The sequence below is a fragment of the Lycium ferocissimum genome, chromosome 2, assembly GCF_029784015.1.
Source record: "Lycium ferocissimum isolate CSIRO_LF1 chromosome 2, AGI_CSIRO_Lferr_CH_V1, whole genome shotgun sequence".
NCBI classification, from domain to species: Eukaryota; Viridiplantae; Streptophyta; class Magnoliopsida; order Solanales; family Solanaceae; genus Lycium; species Lycium ferocissimum.
In genome coordinates this window covers 60,201,985-60,219,964 of record NC_081343.1, presented here as the reverse complement: position 1 = coordinate 60,219,964, position 17,980 = coordinate 60,201,985, and the positions used below count along the sequence as shown (strand labels likewise).

Below are 17,980 nucleotides of genomic sequence, written 5' to 3'. Positions count from 1 at the left end.
TTGGAAGTGATAGAGTGAAAAGGTGAAATAAAAAAAGTAAAACTTATACAAATAGCTACCTTTTAATAGGTTCTAACAATTTATAGCTACAAGTTGCAAAATTACAATTCGTAACTGCTTTTGTTATATTTCTCTCATCATTTTCGCGTTTTCGAAATACAAATAAATACAAAATCCACGTTGAGTTGAAGTCATTTTCATGTTTTCGAAATACGGTGAAATATAACAAAAATACAACGAAATACAAAATCGCTGTTGAGTCTGGTCACGTTCGCGTTTTCGAAATACAACGAAATACAAAATCGCTGTTGAGTAAAAAACGGTTGTATACACTGAAAATAGGTGTGAAAACGGCTGTATATACTGAAAATACACTTGGTGGGCATGAAGCTAAAAAGGCAAAACTTAGGGATTATGAGGCAGCACATTTAATTAAAAATGGTGGGGTAGCTAGGAAATGTAAATTTTGAATAATGTAGCTACTAAACTTAAATATTAAAAAAGGTAGTTACTATCTATAATTAGCCTTAGGAGTAGCTATGGCAAGTAAAAATTCCATTAAAAAAAATCATTTCATTTGATTATAAATTAACATAATATAATTAACAAGCTCGACAAGAAGAAAGTTGTCGTGAGGAAGAAAAATGAATATTAATCTCTTTCCTAAAATCCATGACCTATTAAATTATATACACGGTTAGTGTAAGGACTTGTTTACACCATCAAGTCATTCAAATGATATTTATAACCAAACTTTATTAAAATGTTGATTTGAAAATTTAAAAATTAGACAAATTACCCGCTATAACAGGTAAAGGTAACCTAATAGTGTAAAAATTCCTTATTCTAACGGTGTAAGTGTATATAACTAATTAGAACATCAACCAATATTAACTGGTGGTACAATAATTAGTAGCGAGGAATGCATGGTTGAGGAAGTAATTGAAAGCTCATCATAAACACAAATTAGTACACTGCTTTATGTACGTGAAAATTACAATCGAGTAACATCACTTAGTTTAGTTTAGTTCAGTTTATCCCTTTTACAAATTACTTTGTACATACCACAACAACATCTCCTAGTTCATTAAAAAATTCACAAACTTCTTTTCAACCGGACAACGAGTTAGTGAATTGGACACTCGAGAATTGAAACCTTTGCTTGACATGCAAAACATTGCAGTAATTAAGTGGTGGATAAAAAAAAGCAGGCATCCACTTAATTATTTCACTTTTCATCATTATTGTGTTTATTACAAAAGCTCCACCCGCACGGCCAATATGAAAAGCTTCTGTATTACATTTTTCCCCATTAACACGAAGCTTGTAACAACTAGCACTTGGAGGTAACTGATCATGAATGTTCTCATGCAACTTATGTAAGACAATATATAAAAAGTAGTTTTAAAGTAGAGAAAGAAAAGGAAGGAATTGCTGTGATCTCTGTATTGACATTATAGCAGAGCTATACAGATGAAGCATCACACCCCACGTTCGACTGAGATCATGAAGTGCTTCTGAAGCCATTTTTGTGGGGACCGGAGGAAATTAAAGAAAAAGAGATTACTGAAATAGATGCATTACTAACAAATAATTAATCATAAAGAAGCTTTTCCACGTATATCTCTCTGCATTGCTAAATTTGTTTTCATTTGCATCACACATAGTTAGTAAAAGGAAATATACTTAGGTTGTATTGCAGTGGCATACGCATAATTTTACGTATGCGGATATTATAAGCCTATTATCACCACTATACTGGTGCATGGTTTTAATTTTATTTTTTATTTTTTTGGTTTTACCATCCGGTATTCGGTACCCGCATTGGGGCCCGACTAATCCGGATTCGTGCCGGGTAGTCCCACTTTAGGGGGCAAAGCACTCCCTAATAATGGTGACTCCGTACCCAAAGGGGCTCGACGTGAGACCTTAATTAAGGATGGAGTCGTACCAGCAACTACACCACAACCATTGTTGGTGGTGCATGATTTTAATTAATTTGTGGCTGAGGAATATTATAGGCCTAGCCTCTTACATTATTTTTCAAGTATCTAATTTTGTGACCAGAAATTCTATCTTTTATAAAATTGTTCTGTGGACTATTTATACCATTCTTAATCGAGACTCAGGTTACACTCATGTCTCAAAACCTTAAGGGGTTAGGAGTAAAACATCCAGAGGTTGGCGCATCTCGTTGAGCAACATCAATCTATTGTATGAGTTTTTTTTTTTTTTTTTTTTTAAAGAATATAACCGTGTACAATACATACATCTAACTAAATTATTCCGTGAAACAATGTCGGATGACAAACAATATACGTGTCTTCGCCACTTATTGCCAATTACTACAATTGCTTAATCTAGTGATGAGAGGAAAGACCGAATTAGTGTAATATATATATATATATATATATAAGCAAAATCAACTTAATAAGGAATGACTATTAATATACCCCGTATCTTATTTGTACCTAAAGTTAGCTGGGAGACAATAAACGTAACGGTATTGTCTCAACATTCTTTTATAAAGTCTTTTCAGTTTCAACTTTTTGTTAAAAATATTACTACTACTACCGTTTCAGTTTTCTTACTAAAAATGTCATTTCCTTTGTAGAAATTCTTTGATACTAATTGAAGTTTGTGGTCCATGAAAATGCCAGCCAATGTTTCATAAAATCATGGCTAATAATATTAAAGATACCTTATCGGCCAGCCTATATGTACTTGCCATTTGCCAAATGTAAGTAAGTAAAGATTAAGATAGAAAGTTCAGTAACCAGAAAAGATCAAAAAGAAACAAAAAAGAATCACAACTTTTGACGAAAAAAAAAAGGAGAGAATAAAACATGGCTTGTCAAAGGCAAAAGAGAAACGGATCTAGAAATTGAACCAAACAATAAAGTAAGTAAAAGAAAGAGAAACACATTTCTGTCTGAGCAGTGCAAGCAAAAGAAGAAATAGCTAGATGTAATTAGTCAATTGGGAAGTGCTATCATTGAGGAACAATGAACATTTTGGTTTTTTGGACCCCCCACTTATATAAAATTATAAGAAACTCTCTTTAACACGGGGCAGTGTTGGAGCCATAACCATACTGTAATGAACAAGGCCATTCGTCATTTTTTTTCACTCTAATTAACACACACACACACACACAAAAAAAAAAAAGTTCTCGTGTGACCATCGACGGTTTCTCAACTTCACTTCTTCCTCAATCAGAAATGGCCCATTTCCCAACAATTTGTGGAGGGACACCTCCCCTTGAAATGAACTAATTAATTCACATACTTATTGTCAATTTTGTTCTTTAGATCTTCCTTTATTTTTAATAATATTCTCACTCCCACGAATTTCCAAATTGACATGTTCCCATCTAAATAGGTATATGGAACATTCCTTCTTGAAAGTGACAAATGACAACAATCTATTTTTTAAGGTTTTTTCCAAAATATCCCTTGCTCCCCACATTTTGCTGGTAAGTTGTACCTAGCTATATAATCTCATTAGCTCCAAATTAGAATTAAAAAAGATTATAGGCAAATAAAGAAAACTAGATGTTTGAAGTTTCTATAATTAGAAATGTAAATTATTCATACTAAGGAAAAGAGAAAAACATTTCGTGCATGTATTTGTTTAAAAGGTAAAAGCAAATCAAAATAAGAGTGAGCCACTTTCCTTCGAAATTCTTGCAACTTTTGCGGCTTAATCTGAAGATCTTCCATCTGCAAAAAACATTTAAACGTTTTTTTTCTCACTAATTCGCTATTTACCAAATGCCCTGAAAGTACATAATCCTCTCTTGTTAAAACCTTACTCTTTTATTTTCTTAGAATTAAAAGGGCATCGAGTGTAATATCAAAGGACTCTCAAGAAAGTTTTGCTTGTTCTCCTAGTGATGATATACACATGACAACATCTATATGGTTATCAATCAATCAGTCACTAACAGTAACTTGGTAACTTTTAAATAATATTATGGTCCATTAATTAGGCATACAGGATATATCCACTTTAATTTAGCATGATGGTCAATCATCAACATCTCATTTCTAGAGAAGGCAAGTAACTCCAAAAAGTAAATTTAGTAAAGTTTAAATCGAAATTAATTCTAGTGATGCTAAGGGTCTCTAACAATTGCTAATTGTAAGGTGGTAAAAAGTGCTTGAATTTTAATCATGAGTTTTATGGTAAGATGTTATAATCGCGAAAAGTGATATGTTCAATTCTTTTGTAAAATGACATATGTAGTATTGCTACCTAGAAGAGTTGTAATCATAATGCATATGCACCCCCCACCCCCCAAAAAAATCTCCTTATTGAAAAGAATCTTGTTTTTCACACCTCTAAATATAATAATATACAAGTATAGTGAAGCGGGAAGGCAATAAAATGCAACTGTGTTGGTCGTGGAAATAATGGTGAAGTTTGTTAGGACCATTGATTTACAGACAAACAGAGTTTTTAGGAGTGTGATTTTTCTTCTTCACCTACCACCATGTAACCATAAGTCAATAATTTCACTTAACTAAAGGGTAAGCTGTTATGTTCTCAATTAGTACTACTACATTAATTAAACCCCATTATATTATCCTAAGGGGATTTTCCGACAGGGGGTGGGGGGTGTTTGGAGGAAAGTCAATGTCAAATGTCGAAAATCTTGAGAGGACCCCGCCTCAAGGATATTCCTTTTGCTCTTTACGCTAACGAGTATTTTCGCATTATGGCTTGCTTACTTTTTTATACACTTTGTATTGCTATTGAACACATGTTCGGGTGAGAGATACTAAAGTAATATATAGTCAATTTTATTATCAATACGCTTCGTATGACTTTGATTCTTTCGTCATGGGCTAAGCACACGAATTTTCCTACTATAATGGGTAATCAGTGGTGACATGTGTGGCGGTAAGATTCAAACTCGAGGCCTCTATCTATTTTGTATCATATGGAAATGAAAATAGGTGAATGTCTCATTTAAATGTTTAAGTTGTTAAGCATAACACATTTACATTTATTTAATTAAATTCTCAATTAAGAAAAATAAACTTTAAGGCTCTAAACATTATGCAATGTGTACAAATAATTGTAACAGTTAAGATAGGAGAAGAATAGTGTGACATAATAATCAATGAAGCGAGTGAAAAAATAAACTAAAATTTACATTTTAATTTATAAAAGTAAAAAACGCTCCATAATTTCTTTTCATTCACTTAAATTTTAATACTATCAGAATTATCAAGTACTTATACTGAGGGAGGAGGGGGCGGGGGGGGGGGGGTTGGAGAGATGGTGTGGACCATGGGAGTTGAATGGGGTCAATGATGAGGTCCGCCGCATGATGGGAGGTCACAGCCGACCGCACCCTTTGACATGTACAACCAATTAGTCCATATCACATACTACTAGCCGCCCGATCAACCAGCTTCATTTCACCTGCCGCCTCTTTCCCTTCACCTATTTTTAATTTTGCAACTTTTTGGACTTTAAATAACTCCTATGAGACTTTTTTAACGAGTCTCAAAAGTAGAAATAATTTCGCAATAGAATTGAACGATAGTTTATTTATTTTGGAAAAAGGTCAAAAATATCTTTAACGTGTTAGAAATGATTCAAAAATTTCCTTCTTCTATATATTGGATCAAATTTGTCTCTTCTCCCACCTATTGGATAAAAATGTCCTTAACGTATTAGAAATGAGTCAAAACTGTCCTCCTTCCACTTATTTGATCAAATTTGCCCATAACATCATTTTTAGACTTAAAATTGTCCTTTCATTAATGACATAATTAAATAACATTTAATTAAACTTTAGTTAAACGAGTAACCTTTATTTATTGATCCACACGAAATTTTATTACAAATGAAAGAATGTAGAGGATTACTCAAAAACAAAAACTGCGAGTTGGGACTTGGGGCATACATCGCAACTCAATGCTAATGTACGTATCGACAGAAACAAGAAACTGAAACAAACTATATCAAACAGAAAAAGAAACTGAAACAAACAACACCACCAACATCTCTAATCAGCCCCCTATGGTTAGAAATTAATCCTGCTCAATAGCTGATAGCTAGCTTGGCCTTCTTGCTGCATCTATCAAAGATCTCTTCAATTACCTCTTTGACTATCTCCTCAGAATTTCTCTATTTTGCTTGGAACACTCTGCTATTCTTTTCCTGCCATATGCAATGAAGACATCATGCCATGGCCATTCTACTACACAAACCGGTTGAAAACGGGAGCCGAAAAATGATTTTGTCGCTTTGTTGCGTTATTTAAAATGAGTTTTGTCTTGGGTTGGGTTATGGATGGGTTAGATTTTTTTGGGTCAGGTGAGAATTTTATATAAGTCAATAAATAAAAGTTATGTGTTTAATTAAAATTTAATTAAATGTAGTATAATTGTGTTGTTAAAAGAGGGGCAATTTTAAGCCCAAAAATAACGTTAGGGGTACATTTAATCCAATAGAAGGAAAAATGTCATTTTTTAGCCATTTCTAATACGTTAAGGACATCTTTAATCTAATAGGTGAAAGGAGGAACAAATTTGATCCAATAAACGGAAGAAGGGCATTTTTAAGTCATTTCTAATACGTTAAGAACATCTTTTACCCAATAGATTAAGGACATTTTTGAAGATGAAACTTAAGGGTTGAAAGCCAATACAATATCTTAAAAGAGGTGATACAATAACAGTAAGCCTTTTTAATGTGATTTTGTATTATTCAAGTCTTACTTCGCACACTGTATTTGAAGTGGTTTGAAATGAGTAAACATTCCACAAAATTTAAAACTATAGGTAGAAATTATATAGCAGTATCAAAATATCGTATCCTATGATATTTGTACTATTTTGACTCAATTCATTTCAACTCAAGCAATTTTAACCCGTCTATTTTACATCTCCGACTTTGCCATTGGGAGGACCCAATCCAATAAAAGTCACGAGAGGTGACATAATCATTCTTAACCTCGGAACTCTAGAGCGACTCCTAGCGCCGTCCTAATTAAGGGAATTTGGTAATTGTAAAAGTGCAGTTACTGATGTTTTAGCCAGAAATTCTACGTTATTGGAAGCCAGTTCATATGGGTTTTACCTTCTTCTGTACAAGTACCACAAAAAAGCAACAATATAATAACAACCGGAAAAAGGTTTTTTATCTTTAGTTTACTACTAGTACTTTACTTGTTGACTTGTTCCTTTTTAATGGAAACTTTGGCCGACCATATATATAGATTGATGGATGCTTTTCATCCCCTTATCCTAACAGTAGCAATCTATTTACCTTTCTTAATCAAAGGTCACGCTCTGCTAAATAAAGACGATTTAGAATTTCAAATCGGGGAATATGAAACATTATGGTTATAATAAATGAAAACTTGTAAAAGTAAATATTATTTCAAATCAAGAACAATGGATCATGCTCACTGTTGATATACTGCATCTGTCATTGTCACTAAACACTCAAATATTTCTTCTTGCGTTTCATTTGGTCTTAATCGCTCGAGTTTCCATCAAAATATTCCAAACCGCACCTTACATTTCTACTAGGAAAACGAGTTTTGTCGAGAAATACCATCAAAGATTGTCCAATTTTCTTTTTTTATTTAAATTTTCATATTAGAGTGGGGTAGCAGCGTAGGGAGATTATTTCCTTGTGTATTCCACGAATTAGCTAGCAAATAGCTCGGCTATACTATCCTGCTTATACCAGAGTCAAAAAGTTATATAAGCCGAGTTAACTAATGGTGGTCCACCTTTTAAAAGAAAGCATAGAGTTACATATAGTCTCAACTAGTCCGCTTTTCCTTTCTAATTGAAAACCAAAAATCATGCATAATTTGGAGAATTTAGCTTACGTATTACAATGTAATATTTGTTTAGGTTATTTAAAAGGAAATCACATATGACTAGTGTCTATATATATAGAGACACACGCACACACTAGTCTCACGAGACCCGTGCTAAGTCCGGGCCCAATTACAAATATAAAAAGTAATATTTTAATTAAAAAATATATAATTTATGTTGGTAATAATTAAACTTCAAATAATTATATTTTCAATATATAAAAACAAAAATTGCATTTCACTCCTTTTATATTTTAAGTTCCATTTTGATGAAATTATTGACTTTAAATTAAATAAGGAGCCATAATTTGAAATATCTGAGTTTCGAATCCTAATTTTTTAAGTTATTTAGTCCTAAAGTAATAATTTATACATATTTAATAAACTTTTAAGACAAATACAGAATTTGAATCAAAGTGCTACCGAATCCGATCAAATCGGTACCTGACACTCTAATTCCACCCTACTTCAAACTCATTTGGTGTTTAAAAGATTAATTTTAGTTAACCAAACAAGAGACTTTAAAGATAACCCGATCTTGACTGATAATATTGTCTTCATTTTCAACATATATGGCATCATTTAATAAATTTTAAAATTATCTGGAAATCATTTTTGTACTAATCTTGGTAAACACATATGAGCTCATTAAAGTATAAATATAAAGTAAAAGAAATGCCTACATATGAGTAAAATAATTTTCAGAAATTCTCAAATTTCATAATACAAATATAAAGTAAAAAAAAATGCTTATATGTAAAAATCTATAATAAGCAACAAGTGAAGAAGAAGAAAACAAAGAGAAAAAGAAGCAAGAATAGCTAGCAAAAAAATGACTATTTTTTAGGTTGATAGATAAGATCAATAGAAGAAAGCAACAGGGAAAATATAGTGCAGCGGATGGGGTTGTTCCTCCCTTAATCAGGGGTCTCGGGTTCGAGCCTGGGTATGAAAAAATCCTTGGTAGGGAACACTTCCCCCGATTGGGCCCTATGCGACGCGAATCTGGATTAAGCGAGCTCCAATGCGGGTACCGGATACCGAATAGAAAACAAGTAACTAAGGTAGAATGTTCGATAACTTTTTAAAAAGTAAATCATAAGAACAAAAAATAAATTTGACTTTAAAAAATAAGATCAGGACCTAGAAGTAATTAATTGAAAAGTTTGACATTTTTTGGAAAGTTTTGTGAGGACTAAAAAGGCTCTTTTATAGTCCCTTATATATATATATACTAGTTTCATGAGGCCCGTGCTAAGCCCGGGCCCAACTCCAGATAGAAAAAGTAATATTTAAATTAAAGAAATATAATTTATGTTTGTAATAATTAAACTTCAAATAAGTATATTTTCAATATATAAAAGTAAAACTTTTATTTCACTCCTTTAATATCTTAACTTTTATTTTGATGAAATTATTTACTTCAAATTAAATGTGAAGCCATAATTTGAAATATATGAGTTTTGAATCCTAATTTTTTTTAAGTTAATTAGCTCTAAATTAATAATTTATACATAGTTAATGAACTTTTAAGACAAAAACAGAATTTGAACCAAAGTGCTACCGAATCCAATCAAATCAGTAGCTAACACTCTAATTCCGCCCTACTTCAAACTCATTTTGCGTTTAAAAGATTAATTTTAGTTAACCAAACAGGAGATTTTAAAGATAATCCGATCTTGACTGATAATATTGTCTTCATTTTCAACATTCATCATTTAATAATTTTTAAAACTATTTGGAAGTCATTTTTGTACTAATCTTGGTAAACACATATGAGCTCATTAGAGTATTATAAATATAAAGTAAAAGAAATGCCTACATATGAGCAAAAGAATTTTCAGAAGTTCTCAAATTTCATAAGACAAATATAAAGTAAAAGAAATGCTTACATGTAAAAATCTATAATAAGCAACAAATGAAAAGAAGAAAACAAAGAGCAACAAGAAACAAGAATATCTAGTGAAGAAATGACTTTTTTTTAGGTTAATAAATAAGATTAATATAAGAAAGCAACAGGAAAAATAAAGTGCAGCGGATGGGTTTGGTCCTCCCTTAACTAGGGGTCTCTGGTTCGAGCTTGGATATGAAAAAATCCTTGGTAGGGAGTGCTTCTCCCGATTGGGACCTATGCGACGCGAATCTGGATTAGGCGAGCCCCAATGCGGGTACCGGATACCGAATAAAAAATAGGTAAATAAGGCAGAATGTTCAACAGCTTTTAAAAAGTAGACCATAAGAACAAAAAATAAATTTGACTTTAAAAAATAAGATCAGGACCTAGAAGTAATTAATTGAAAAGTTTGACATTTTTTTGGGAAAGTTTTGTGAGGACTACAAAAGCCCTTTTGTTGTCCCTTATATATAGTAGTAACACACACACATATATATATATCTCAATATGTAACCATATTCACTTGTATTTTGACAAGTTTATCAAAAAATTAAACAATTAGAGGTCAAATGGATTCTCCAATTTTATTGAGTTTAACCTCTACGCACCGTTGGTTTTATAATTTTTTTGTAACATCATAAGATAAAAGTAATCTGTAACAATGATAATTGTCAGTATTAAACCTAATCTGGTAACCTAAAACGTAAATAACTGATTAAAATATATTAATATGTATAAATATTTTTTTTGTAAAATGTCAGTGCATACAATTTAATTCGTTTCTTATTTATCTATTTTTGGAGTATGTAAAAGGAAGGTGAGGTGGAGAGTGGGCCGTGTGCAGTGGAAGCCAACCTTTCAGCATAGTTCTTCATAAGTAAAGGCTGTTTCTGTGCATAAGATTTTTGGGAATATTATACATTATGATATCGTATTCCTTTGTTTATCTTCTACGGAAAGTAGTAGTACGCATTCTGACGAATCCGTGGTAGCCACTTTGATTTTCTCCAAAAGCCTACCTCTGCTTTGCCTTTTTTCCTATAGTTCCTTCCTCAAAATACTTGTCGATTTTAATCATTTGGTTACACTCAGAAAAAAGAAGGGCAGCTAAAATGCCAGAAAATGCCCTTTGAAAGTGACACCAGCCCTTCACCAATTGAGCATGAAGCAGTTAAGTGAGCTAAACGCGGCTGCAAAATCATTGATCAAGTGACAGATATTGCAAAAATATTTCAATTTGATAAACATTTTAAGGTAATTGAGGTGAACATATAGGACAAAAGAAAAGGTAATTGGCTGGCCGGTTGATTAATTGCATCTCAATCTCATGGGAGTAAGCGCTTCCACTGCTAAAAAATCTTTATTTTTCTGCTCATGCCCTACTGGAAAATATTCAGTGACTATTTTTCATTGAATGTCGGTGGAAAAAATCTAAATAGTAATATTTCACACAAAAAAAATTAAGAAAAATTCCCAGTGTTTCAATGGAACTTGTTTCTCACGATGCGTTTTCCCACTGAACTGGTTCGGTGGGAATGAGATGAGAAAATTATATTTTATAACACAAATTTCCTACTGAATGTCGGTGGAAAAAACCTTTATTTCTAGTTAAAATTATATTTTATAGCACAAATTTCCTACTGAATGTCGGTGGAAAAAATCTATGTTCTAGTAGTGTTTTTCTCTAATGACACTATGCTTCTAGAAATCAACAAAGGCTCCCGAAAGAGGGGGTTTCTCATTACCGATTTCGGGTCAATGTTTTTCTATGGTAATGTGTTGACGAGTACCCAATTATAACCTTAGATGAAAAAAGAGAAAATGAAATTTTTGAATGTATAATTTAAAATAAGTCATTAAAAGTAAAAATAAAAAATTATAATTAAAATTATTTTTAAATAAAAAAGTATGACATTTTTTTTTAACAGATTAAAAAGAAGTTACAACACATAATTGAGATCGAGGGAATTCAATTTTAAATTTCATTAGATAACATGTTTTTCAACATATATGCTGAGGGAAATTAGGGAGGGGTGGTTTTCTGGTGGAAACAAGGCGATGACGTCAACAATGGGGACAACCTTCAACCCATGCGCAATTAAGCGGTCCACCCCCATCCCCACGCACCCCCCCCCCCCTTCTCTCCTTCTCCTTCTCTTTTAATAGTTCCATTTATTTCAATCCTAATGTCGAACTTCACTTCTCTCTCCAATATTCTTTCAGTTTTTTCAATTCCTTTCTTTTTCGTCTTCTACATTTGTCTTCTTCTTCCAAGATCACTCTCCATTTCCTTAAACCAATCATTAGCTAGCTTCCAGTGATCAAGCTAAGATAACTGCAGGTATAATATAAGCGTTTACATCACTTAGATATGCATGTCATGCAAAGCATATATATGGTTCACATATTATTCCAGTACTGAGGCAGTGAACCCCTTTATTTTTTTTTTTTTTTTTTTTTTTTTTGTTTGTTTAACGTGGTATTCGGACTAATTTGCTGACACTTCGACCATATTTCATGTAAACAGTCCCTTATCTTGCATCTCAATCCATGGTTTCCCATTTTGCATATATTTGCCTTGGCCGAGCAGTTGCAATAGACCTGAACTACGCACCATATTAAGGATTGCATTTGAGTTTGTTCTTCTGTGTGGGAGGTTTTCACGCATGCTCTTGTGTTGTGTGATTTTTGTGAAACCAAAGTAATTATGCAAGTCTTGCTACCACGATCCATTGAGATTCATTAATTTGTCACTCTAAACAAAATGAATAAAAAAAATTAATCCTGTAGGAAGTGTTTCCGTCTCTCATAGAGATGAATAAGAACCTTATCTCTTCCAATTCCCTTACCTTCCATACATTATTCTGCTCTGCTTATTAAGTTGTTGAAAATGGAATGGTCCGGACTCCAGCACACTGTGCACCTACGGAAGAAATGTGTCAAGTTCATTCTAGGCAAACAGACAAGTGGTTCAGATTAGTACATCTTTGGGATGATAACCATTTCACTTCCTCCAAACGTTCGAAATTTCCCCACACTCACACACTGCCTAGTGCCTTTTTGTTTCCTTTTCCCTTTCTTTACATGCTCTTTATGGCAGGCTTGACTATCCCACAAAACCCTGCTATTTCTTTTTTGCCTCCTACTTTTACTCCTTTCAAACCAAAGCGTGCATAATACTAGTATTGTTTAACGTCATCCATCCTCCACACACCCCGTTTCGTCCCTCAACCCTTCTTTAGGCTAAACCAGACAACAAATACTTTTTGGCTGTTTAACCACTCTTCCAATTTAAACTTTATTCCGAGTCAAGCACTTCCATAAATTGAAACGGAGGAAGTATATATGTTTTAGCTTTTTACGCTTTTCTCATATTGTTTTTTCTTCAACAAACAATTTAATTTTGACTTTCCACGACATGTATTCTTTAATTTGTCATGTTGTCTTGGTAAATTGTTATTTTTCTTTTTATTTAATTAATCCTCTAATGAGGACCATTATGTGCGGTAACAGTGGATTGTTTTTATAATAATATAGAGGTGAAGAGCCCGTTCTTGATCCATCATTCAGTATAATTCAACTACACAAGACACCATCATTAGCTCAGATTTTTTTTACTTGTCCCGTTTCTTTCAATTCTAATCAGACGTGAAAATTACCGAAGAAAGGGCTGACTCTCCATCCCTCTCGACAGCACAGCCTCATCATTTTGTTTTCTTTTCTTTCCTTTTCATCTCTTCCTCTTTAACCCCACCATTAAATTAAAATCATATCACACACGGGAGAAAAAAATACAAAAAAATAGTAGGTCTTACACTACTAACACGCGCTCATTTATATAGATAAAACTCTCTTGAGTGTTGCTTACCACCAAATGGTTGATGATTACATGTGAAAACTCTTGCCACCTTTCCATTTGTAGGGTTACATAATACACACTTAACTTCACCTTTTTAGCTTTTCATATAGATATTACACTATATGGCTACTATTTGTTTCGTGCCCCATGGGTTATTATTGACTATGATTTTGGAGTAAAGGAGGTGCAATTATATATATTTATGTGTTGATGATCTTGTCTTCTTGGTGCTGAATTTTATGCAGAACTAAATTAATCAGTGATGGATACAAATGAATCATGCGTTCCACCTGGATTTCGATTTCATCCAACAGATGAAGAGCTCGTTGGATACTATCTTAGAAAGAAAATCGCATCGCAAAAGATTGATCTTGATGTTATTAGAGACATTGATCTATACAGAATCGAGCCATGGGATCTTCAAGGTATGATCTTGTTTTCATGTCTAGGGTTTCTTACACAAGAAATCTTAATCAACACTGAAATGAAGAAAAGTTCTTATATTTTTCAACCATAAGGTCGCTTTTCACTAGAAGCTCAGGCTAGAGTTGATCGACCGATTCTTTGAGCTTAGGGGTCAATTACGGGAGAATAAAAAAATATTGTCTCTTTTCATTCTCTTTCTATTTATAGTTCATTCATGTCCAATAAACTTCAAACAAAACGAGATTCAAGTATTAGAGCTGAGTGAACAGGCGACGGAAGGATGGTGGGAGAGTAAAGACAAGACAAAAGCAAGAGAATCTTATCTTACTTCAGTACATATTTTTCAATAATCCACTCCGTAATACTCAATTTTTTTTATTTTTTATTTTTGTTATGAGCAGATAAATGCCGGATCGGATATGAAGAGCAGAACGAGTGGTATTTCTTCAGCCACAAGGATAAGAAGTATCCAACAGGTACCAGAACTAATAGGGCAACAATGGCAGGGTTTTGGAAGGCAACAGGAAGAGACAAGGCAGTGTACAATAAATCAAACCTTATAGGCATGAGAAAAACACTTGTCTTCTATAAGGGTAGGGCACCTAATGGCCAGAAATCTGATTGGATCATGCATGAATATCGTCTCGAATCTGAAGAGAATGGTCCTCCACAGGCAAGTACTTTAATCTTTAATTTAATTCTATCCATTTGTGAGATTACACGGAGTATGTTCTTGTTGTTGTTAAGTCTATCCAGTTTTCATCTTATGTATCTTTTCAAGGGCACCTGCTGGATCTCTAGAACTAGCAAATATAAACTAGATCTCTTCTTATATCACGAAAACTCTCTTTTCTGAAAGAGTTTAAATTACTTACACCGTTAGTACATGTAAAGTATTTTTACATTATCAGGTCACCTTTTATTTGTAGTATACAATCTGTCTTATTTTCAAGAACACAAATCACACATTTTAAGAAAGCTTATCTGTAGAAATCTTCTCATGGCTTGGTAATGTAACAGATTATTTATATTAACAGTGTATATAACTTATACTCTTTTTGGAATACCTAAGAAAGTGGAAATTTTGAATAGCCTCGGTCGACAGAAAGCAAATTTTATAAAGGTATTCATTAGACAAGAACGAAACTTTTCTTCTAAACATTTCTAAGTCAAAAACAGCAAGAAAAATCCCTTGTTCATTACATGCACACTCTTTTATTTAGCAAATCTAACTATACATGTAGAATGAAGATCATTTCCAAAACCTTCAAAGTCAAAAAGACATCACTTTTTGAAGCAAATGTGATCAAGTGTGCTTTCCTTATAAGTTCCTGTTATGTGGTCAATGAGCTTTCACTCATTCAGCCCTTAGAAATGAAATTTTCGAAGCATCTTATTACCTACAACCCCTTTGACTATCTTCTTATATCTTTCCGACACAATTCAGATATGCACTCCACTAAAAATAAAAGAAAAAAAGAAAGTGTTTCTATCCCAACAGTACATAAACTTTAGGAACTTTCTTATTACCAACCAAGTCAAAAAGTAAATCACAGTGAAGCCAATTGGATGAATTACTGATTATCATTACCAACTATAATTAATTGAGTCTAACTTCTATACATGGAGTCAACTCACCTCAAAGTGGGATTAGTAAACTAGAAAATAAAACAGGGTTACGTGCTACAATATATTAAAATACATTAATAGTATAAAAATTCTTTCTCTACAAATCCATTAAAAAAATAAAAAAAAATCTTTCATTAATCCTAGTTAAGTACGGATTAGCGATGGATCATGGATTATCAAAAAATCATATTAGCTACTGTCTTTCTCGACGAGTTTCGTAGCTAAGTTCCTGCTTTTTCTAGTGAAGTTTACATTGTATAAAAGTTAAATCCTTATCACTAATATTTTACTTTATTGAACTGTTGCAGGAAGAAGGATGGGTGGTGTGTAGAGCATTTAAGAAGAAAATTACTGGGCAGACAAAGACCAACATGGTTGAAGGGTGGGAGTCAAATTATTTTTATGATGAGGCAACTACTGCAGTTAGCTCAGTTGTGGATCCTCTTGAATACATCACAAGGCAGACTCCTCCTTCAAATTTCAATATGCTACAAAATAATCTACTATGCAAGCAAGAGATGGAAGCAGCCGAAAATCATCTCAACTTTGCATATACAAATTCTGATTCACAATTTGTACAGCTTCCACAGCTAGAAAGCCCCTCTCTACCAATCCTAAAAAGGCCAATTAGCTCCATGTCACTCGTCTCTGATAACAATAATAACAACAACAATAATCATGAAGACGATGGCAGCAAAAATGTAACGGCTGACTGGAGGGCACTTGACAAATTTGTAGCTTCTCAATTGAGTCATGATAATCATCATGAAGAGACAACATATGAAGATCATAACAGCTGTTCAGATTTGGGAATGTTGTTATTGCTGAGTGATAGGGGAGAAGGGCCCAAGCTGAATGAGATCTTGAGTTCGAGCTCTAGGGATTGTGATATTGGCGTTTACTTATTTGACAAATGAAGAAGAAAATGGGGAAAATCAATTTGAAACTATTATACATATATATATCATGTAAGTAAAAATTATTATTTGTGAAATTAATGAGTGAAGAGAATCCATCGCGGTGGAGTTGATTATGGAGATAATGCTTATAGAATCGCAAGGATGTTCAAGCATGAAGGAATCGATTTCATGAAGAAATTAGGAGTTGAGAATTAATACTAATAAAAAACTTTATACATGCATGTGATATGGGTGAATTTCGTGTTTAATCATATTTTAACTTTTCGATTGATGTGTGTCATCCTTGCGCAGGACCCATGCTACTATGTATTGTTCCAATTTTATTTGATGTCCCCGAAGGGACACCATATTTTGACTTGAGGCGGTAACATTTTACTTTACATTGCATATTGGTATTATATTTCTTCCTCTTAGATCTCTTCAGCAGTTCAGCTATATAATTACCCATTCTATATCCATTTAAAATCGTTTAGCTAGCTTCATATACACAATCACGTAGAAGATAATTTAATTTGAATTGAAGGATGAAGCTAATCTAAGAAAAAACGAATCACATTGCGAAATCTTAGTCTAAAAGAAGAGCTGAAAGTAACAAAAACCAACGTGAAATGAATTGAAATTTATATTATCATGTCACATAAATATAATTATAAGTGGAACTACTAACCAAGGAGCTTAATTTCTATATAAACGTAGTACCCACACCATTAGGCTAAAATAACTTATAACATGTTGCCTTTTCTAGTCAGCCTGACTTGGTAATTTGGAAAAATAAATTCTGAAAATAAGGCAAGAAATCTACTTCAAATGCAAGGATATGAAACGAGACATTCTCATTGGCCTGTTTGTCTTTTGCAGAGTTTCACTTTGACAATCCACAAAAAATACAAAGTTACAACTTATCCAACAAAAGGGACATAACAAGAGAACATTCTCATTTTTCTCTTTCACCAAATGGTACATTAATTATCATTACAACTTTAAGTAGTTAAGTGGTCTTGCCATGTAGTGTCTCTTACATCTTTCTAATTTTGCAAACTCAAGTTAATTATCGTCGTCTTCGTCAATCGAGTCGTTTATGTCTATAGCATCTAATTTATAATAAATCCAACAAGAATTAGAGTGCATAACGTTCTTCTTCTTCTTTTTTCTTCTAATTTGACAGGTAGGTGTATGACAATGGTAGGACAGAAAATTGACCAATTGGGACAGGTTTTCTAATGGTTTAAAGGGAATATTAGATTGATCATGAAAAAAAGAAAGCTTAAGAAAATGGCATGTAATAGAAAATAGCAAGGCAGAGAAGAAGAAATATGCTATAGTGGGCCAATGTGTTGGCTAGCATGCGCTGTGTGCACCATCACCATGGCTTCTATTTTTGCATGCTTTGTCTCATTTCA

General features: G+C 33.0%; 1 protein-coding gene and 1 pseudogene across 1 annotated transcript; one reads left to right on the top strand and one right to left on the bottom strand.

Moving 5' to 3' along the window:
- The first annotated feature begins 11,940 nt into the window (after positions 1 to 11,940).
- LOC132046466 (NAC domain-containing protein 37-like) lies at positions 11,941 to 16,960 on the top strand. Its single transcript, XM_059437099.1, has 4 exons — positions 11,941 to 12,087; positions 13,851 to 14,030; positions 14,433 to 14,708; positions 15,973 to 16,960. The coding sequence occupies exons 2-4, from the start codon at positions 13,868 to 13,870 to the stop codon at positions 16,575 to 16,577; spliced, it is 1,044 nt and encodes a 347-aa protein (XP_059293082.1). The 5' UTR covers positions 11,941 to 12,087; positions 13,851 to 13,867; the 3' UTR covers positions 16,578 to 16,960.
- Positions 16,827 to 16,923, bottom strand: LOC132048445 (U6 spliceosomal RNA; annotated as a pseudogene).
- Positions 16,961 to 17,980: the final 1,020 nt, after the last annotated feature.

What these genes read in the sequence shown, in the direction of transcription:
- LOC132046466 (XM_059437099.1), top strand. Translation starts at nt 13,868, where the DNA reads ATGGATACAAATGAATCATGCGTTCCACCTGGATTTCGATTTCATCCA. An exon ending in CGAGCCATGGGATCTTCAAG is followed by an intron (nt 14,031 to 14,432) that starts GTATGATCTTGT and finishes TGTTATGAGCAG; the next exon opens with ATAAATGCCGGATCGGATAT. An exon ending in GAATGGTCCTCCACAGGCAA is followed by an intron (nt 14,709 to 15,972) that starts GTACTTTAATCT and finishes TGTTGCAGGAAG; the next exon opens with AAGGATGGGTGGTGTGTAGA.